Genomic DNA, 6,797 nt, shown 5'->3' with positions numbered 1-6,797 from the left:
GCGTCCCTGTGCTCAGCCTCTGATCGTGGTCTGAGGACGGAGGAGGCTGTTGGGACTTCTGGGCAGGGCTTTGGTGCCTCTTCAGTTGCCATCTTTTTGCCTTCCAATAATATCTTGATAGATTGGTTTCAATCAATGAATGTTTAAAGTGGTCTGACAATTATTTCTCAAGCACGTGCCAGGCCCTTTGCAGGACTGCAGGGTGACAAGGCCAGTGCTGTCTCGGGTCAGCCCACGAAGCCACCGTGACACCGCAGTGTGGCCGAGGGGCGCTGCGGGCCTGTGCTTCCTCTTGGGGCACGAGGGGAGACTGGGTCATACGTGAACAAACATTATTCAAATGTTATTTTATTATTAGAAAAATATAATTAGCACATCAAACATGATTTCACAGCTACTGCTTAGGAGGAAATAAGGTTAAATGTTAGTCTTTTTAAGTAAATAATGGCATTAAGGTTGGGTTGACGACAAGGCAAAGGCGACCAGTTCATGCAAGTGATGGGCCTGCAGGAAGCATCTGAGGAGCCGCCTCTGGGGGCCCTGGGTGCAGAGGGCAGGGTCAGCACCAGACGCTGCAGAGCTGCTGGCACATCAGCTGGGCAGAGGACAACCCCACACAGGACCTTACGCAGCCTTCTGAGTCTCTGGAAGGTGTTGTCGAAGGTTCCTTTGCTGTTAGGTGAGGCATGGGTGACACGCAGGGGCTGAGGTCAGAGGCCAATTCGGCAAGGGTTGCAGCAGTCCAGGTGCGGGCCTGGGCCTCTCTGAGACAAGTGGATGGGGGCTGCCAGGGTGCAGGGCCCTGGGACACCCAGCAGATCAGGTGACGCAGCTGGGAGTGTGACAAGCTGATGGGAACACAAGCCATGGGAATGTCCCGAGTCTGTGTGGGTCAGTCACGGGGAAGTGCGAGGGCAGGGAGGCCAGTGCCTTCTGGGCCCAGTGTGGCTGGAGACCCAGGAGCCATGTGCTCGGTTTCCTGGGCCCTGGAGAGGCGTTAGTGAACAGACTCCCACTTAGACGGATCTGTGAAGACACCTGAAGGAGATCCTACACAAGTGGTGGCATCTCTGGGGAAGGTGCCTCCCAGGCAGCCGGACCAGGTGCACAGGGTCAAGGAAGGGGAATGGTGAGCGGGGAGGCCGGAGAATCCCCACCAGTTAGGACTTCAGCTTTTACTGGGAGATGGAAGCCGCTGGAAGGTTTGAGCTAAGAGAACAGGAGCCGACTTGATCGGGATTATTTTTGTGACTGTCGAGGGGAGTTGCTGTGAGGAAGCTCGCGGTAGATCACCGCAAAGCTCTGCGCAGAGGACTGTGGGAGCAGCCTGCTGGCATCTGCCTCTCGTGCTGTCCCCTCCCACAGCGTACGGGGAGGCATTGGTGCGTCACCTTCAAGATTAGGCGTTTTGAAAACACTGACTTCCAGCTGGTCGCCACTCTTGGGGCCTTCGCTCCGGAGGCAGCAGCTGCCGCGTCAGAAGCTGCGCCACAGGCAGGCCCATGGCACGCAACGGCCGCGTGGAGGACCATGGAGGTGGAGCCTCCAGCCCGTCAGGCCTTCGGACAGCAGCCCCAGGAGGCCTGATCAGAGAGCTGCCACTAAGCTGCTCCTGGGGTTCCTGACCATCAGAAACAGGTAATAAATGTTCACACAAGTGATGGCCTTGCATTACTTAAAATGACTAACATTTAACCTTATTTCCTCCTAAGCAGTAGCTGTGAAATCATGTTTGATGTGCTAGTTATATTTTTGCTAATAATAAAATAACATTTGAATAATGTTTGTTCACGTATGACCCAGTCTCCCCTTGTGCCCCAAGAGGAAGCACAGGCCCGCAGCGCCCCTCGGCCACACTGTGGTGTCACGGTGGCTTCGGTTGTTTTAGCTGCTAAGTTCTGGGGCAATTTGTCACACAGTAATAGATACCAATACAGTGATGAGGGCTTAGACCCAGTGGTAGTGAACGGAAGTTGAGTCGTTGGACCTGGTGTACATTTTAAAGTTAAGAATTTGCACAGGTCAAGGTTGAAGCATTTACTGAGACATCCAAGTGGAGAGTTTAGGAAGCAGTTATAAGGCGAGTTCCTAGGCATTTGGGTCGTATTCAAAGCCAGGAGTCTGGCTAAGAAGAGCGATTAGTGCCCAAGAGGCCCAGGTACCACCTTGGACGACACAGACAGGAGGAGGAGCACCCGGAAGGTGGACGGAGAACCAGCGTGAGCTGTTCGGGAGGCCAGACGCCCTCAGCAACACGAGGAGGTACCCCTGGGCCGCTTGTACTGTGGGCCGGGCAGACGAACGCGAGCCGGGCTTTGCCGGAGAGGAGGGCGGATGAGGCGGACTGGAATGGCCGGGAGAACACAAGGACCACGCACAGCAGACTCTTCTGAAGGCAGCTCTTACCTCGCTATGGTTGTAAGCGGACGGGAACGATCCGGACTCAAAGAGGTGGTGGTGCCCATGGAGACACCAAGGGCACGACAAGGTTCTGGCCGCACCATCAGGCACCTGCATCCCCAAGAAGGGCCTGGGGCCACGGGTACTTGTCTCTCTGGGCAGCACTGGCCCAGGGCGCAGAGAACCACAGGCACTGTGGGCAAATCCAGGAGACGGTTTACATAACTCAGTTCTACTAGAAAGCAGAGAAAATGACTTTGGCCTCTTGGATGTGGTTTCATAGTGGACTTTATTGGGAAAAGTTAGTGTAAAAAAATTCAAATTCATGAAATTTAAATAGGACAGTAAAATTATACCTTATAGCTACAGTAATTGCTATAGTAATCACAAATAACGTAAAGTCTAAACAGTCGCCTAAGCAAACACTATTTTGTCAGGCTTCTGCTGCAAGCCCAAAGGCAGAAACACTGCAGTTATTAGAAGTGAGCCCAATAATGAATTTGCACTTGAAGTTGAAGGGAAAAAAAGCATGTTCTGATTATGGTATCGCAACTTTCTAGCCCGAAAAAAAGCAACGTTATTAATGTCCTGCAGCAGAGTACATTAGTAATTATAACCATGCATTAATGAATTCTCATTTCATGTCATAATCATTTTCCTCATGATACTGTTTTACTGGACCTAGCATGGGTGGCTTCCCTCTCAAGGCCTTGCAGGGAGCGTCCCTCCCCAGCGACAGCGTCCTCGGGCTCGAGCTGCTGCCCCGGGTTCTCCGCTCACATGACATCAGCCAAACCACAGGCACCGGAGGAGGTGGAAATGACTCAGACCTGAATGGTGCCCTGAGAGCAGCACAACTTGGTCAGGTGCTACAGTTAGTGTGGGATTTGCTTTGGTTATGAATTTTTACTTGTAAGCTTATAAAAAAATATAGGTAGAAATAGCCCCTGAATTCTAGAAGTGTATTTGACCAACTTAAACAGGTTCTTGCCAAAGTCCCCGCCTGCCCAGGTTTAAAATCTGCCTATTTCCCTGTGAACTCTAACTAATATTGGTGTTCAGTTTAGCAAACGTATTTGAGTGAAGAGCAGTGACTGATCTCTAGGAGCCCCAAGGGGTGGGCAGCCTTAGATGCTGTCCATGGCTTTGAACTCGCTGAGGGCCTGCACAGGGTTCACGTGCTTCTTCTGAGACGCCCGCTTAATCTTGGTCTGTGTCTCGTCCTGTTTCTCTCTCTTCACCAAGGGCTTTTTCTCAGGTGCCTTCATCTTCCATGACACAGCTGGGAGGTTGAGGGAAGCCATACCCTGGGACTTCTGGTATTTGGTGGAGGCCACGTAGGACGCCTTCACTGTCTGCACCACGGCGTTCATCAAGTTCTTGGCAGCCTGGATCAGGGACATGGCGCTGTCCACCTAAGAGGTACAGACAGGGTCAGTGAGGGGCACAGGGCTGAGCTCCAGTCCTGTCTGAGCTGATCCCTAGCAGCTGCCTGTTCCCCAAATGCCCTGAGAATGCCTGTGTCTTCTGAAGAGAAGGAGCACCGCCTTGCCTGCCTGCACCCCTCAGCAGGCTGTGTCACTGCAGCAAGTCGGAGGAGGACCTGCTGCTTCCTGAGTGACCGCAGCTATAACCACAGGCACGGGACCGGCCACGGGGGAAGATGCGTCCAGCCGGCCATCTCGGACAGACCCCCCCGCTTTCGGTCATGACTGGGGTGGGGGGGTCCTCCCCTCAGTGACACAGTGTAACTGCTTCCAGACATGTGGCGTTTATGCCGTAGCAGGCGAGAAAATGATGTAAGTACATCCAGTGTGCGAAGTGGTTCCCTGAAGGGAAATTTGGGGGCATCAGTGGGGCCAGGGCGAGCCCTGCCCCCCCCCGCCCTGCGCCCCGCAGGACCGGAGTCCAGGACCGCGAAGCAGTGCACAGACAAAGGAAGGGAGGTCCTGTGAGAGCACCTGTCCACGTCACCTCTGCTAGGGGGAAATCAAAGAAGATAAAAATACTTTTTCCCAGCGAGTGGCCAGCAAGAGGCCGGCCCTGTCAAGGCTCTCAGTCACCGCACGGGGAGCGGCCAACACGTAGCTCTTGGCCTCCAAGGACAGAGAAGAGCCCTCAGGTGAATTTTCCTCAGCACACTTTCCCAGTGCAGACAAGAGGCTACTTTCATTCTGGACAAAGGCCAGCAGGCTCACCAACCACTTCTTTTCATAGATGAAACTTACCCCAGAGACAACGAGCTCCCCACCAAGGTTCTGCACCTCGGCCTTGACTTTGCTGCAGATGTTGAGCTGGTGGCAGTAGAGGGCAATGCGCTGCAGGTAGGCCAGCAGGTCCTGCTTGCACGCGGAGTCCGGGCACTGATGGGAGAGCAAGTGGCCTTAGCACCCGCATGCCCAGCCCACACGGAGCACCTCGGTGTGCCACTAGCAGGTGTCCCCAACCCTTGCTGGAGCAACAGGTGAGAGAGATGGGCCAGCTGATGACCTGGGGGAATCACAGCCCTGGGCTCGCCCTGCTTGGGCCCCTGCAGGTGAGAAAGCGCCTGAGCAGGCAAGAGCCTGGTCACGGAGGGGCGCTCTGAGCTGGCTGATAAGCACCCAGGCAGTTCTCCTCAGAGACACTGTCTGCTCCATGGTGCTCCCCTGGGTCAGGATGGAGGCTGAGTGAGTGACTGACGAAGAAGAGCACTGGGGGACCATGAGGTCTTGACTGGCAGCGCAGGAAAACTCAAGGGTGGCCCAACTCCTGCTTTGCTGCCAAAGCTCAGGGCCACCTCAGGATTACTGCAAGGAGGGTACACAGAGCACGGCTCAGGTTTTACAGCGAACACCCCCTGCCACAAGGCTGGGGTACAGCGGGTGACAGCAAACAAGGCCCACAGTCTACGGGAGACTGAATCCCAGTCTAAGAGCTCCTGAGCAGGGGGGAGCCTCCTCATCTAATGTGCATCTTAAGCGGACCCCGGAAGCCTGATGGCAGCCGGGACTGAGCTGGGGGCTGCTGAGAGGAAAACCATGCATGGCGTCCAGCTCCCGTGGTCGCAGGAGCCCAGCGCTGGGCCACAGGGGAAGGAGAGGAGTCAAGGGTGACTGCCCAATCTTTGACTTGAGCAATAGGAGCAGCTGTCACTCAGCCTGCAGCCTGGCTGAGAGAGGCTGGAAAAACTTCTGGGGAAAGGGTTGGAAGGGTTTGTAGCTGCAGAGAAAACCTACTGAGAAACAGTGAGTTTGATCAATTTTGCAGGGGGCAGGAACCACACAGTACGTCAGATCAATACGGGGAGGAGAGGGGTGACGGCTGGTGGCTGAGGACCTAGACCTCTGTCCCCCCCTGGGCACGTGAGCTTTCTGAGGTACAAGCCAGTGGGATCCTGATTCTTAAATGGGATGAGAATAGACAAGAAGAGCTCGTATGCCTGTCTCAGCATGGGAGGGTCTGCAGAAGCAGCTCTGCCCAGAACGGACGTTCGGGAGAGAACGGGGAGGTGATGGTGAGAGTAGAGGCGCCTTTAGCTGAGGACACACCTGCACCAGAGAGGTGCTGCCTAAGACTTGTCAAAGAAACAGGAATTCAGAAATCCTTCAAAATCTATGCTGGCACTAATCAAGCAGGTTGGTGAGTCAGGGTTGAGTGCTGCGTCCCATGAAAAATACTATTTCTCCCTCCTGGGAACGGACCAGGCTGGGTGGCCGAGTCTCAGGACGAACTTACACGGCCCCCCGACAGGCTCCCCACTTACATGGTCTGCGATGGTGCGGCCAAGCTTATCCATCCTGGATCCTGCCTCGGCAATTTTCTTAGCGGCACTGATCACGTCTGAAGTGTTTTTGAGTGGACCTTTTCCTCTGGAGAAAAGAGAACAGGGATCACTGCATATTACGCCCTTCATGGTCGGAGATGAATAGGGAAGAGCTGGCCACTGCGAGGCGGACCGGCACCGCTCACCGGGTGAAGTCCGTCATCTCCATCATGATCATGCACATCTGCTTGGCCAGCACGATGATGTCGTTGCCGCTGTCGTCCCACTTGGACACTTCGGCATCCAGCTTGCTCTTCTCCTCCTGGAAGCTGGCCACCTGTTCTGCGATCTTTGCTTTTTGCTCCTGGGGAAGCTGAGCCATGATTGCCTAAAATCAGAAGCCCAGAAAGCTCTCACATAAAGAGAATATGAAGGTCTCCCCGTGCATTAGCCAAGAATATTTCCACCGAGCAATCTATGGCACAGGTAGGATAATGCTTTAATAGGTTTCATTTTGCCCGAAGGACCATTTTTTCTTCTGTACTGACGTTTAAGGCAGCCTGAATTCCAGACGCACTTTCAAGAGCAAGTTTTAGTGTGTAGGAAAACAGCCCATCTGTGACCTGCTGACATGAAGTGTTGTGACCACACC

At 54.2% G+C, this 6,797-nt stretch overlaps 1 protein-coding gene across 1 annotated transcript in view; it reads right to left on the bottom strand.

Moving 5' to 3' along the window:
• Nucleotides 1–2,670: 2,670 nt before the first annotated feature.
• CTNNA1 (catenin alpha 1) overlaps nt 2,671–6,797 on the bottom strand; it is a 208,072-nt gene continuing 203,945 nt past the window's right edge. The window contains exons 15-18 of the mRNA XM_037016061.2: nt 6,352–6,533; nt 6,146–6,251; nt 4,629–4,763; nt 2,671–3,815 (exon numbers count right to left, since the gene is read on the bottom strand). Coding sequence (XP_036871956.1) covers nt 3,528–3,815; nt 4,629–4,763; nt 6,146–6,251; nt 6,352–6,533 — 711 coding nt within the window. The 3' untranslated portion in view covers nt 2,671–3,527. The remainder of the gene's footprint in view (nt 3,816–4,628; nt 4,764–6,145; nt 6,252–6,351; nt 6,534–6,797) is intronic.

Source organism: Manis javanica, chromosome 14, assembly GCF_040802235.1.
Source record: "Manis javanica isolate MJ-LG chromosome 14, MJ_LKY, whole genome shotgun sequence".
NCBI lineage: Eukaryota > Metazoa > Chordata > Mammalia > Pholidota > Manidae > Manis > Manis javanica.
The sequence above is the reverse complement of the archived record's forward strand: the minus strand, read 5'-3'. Positions and strand labels throughout refer to the sequence as shown.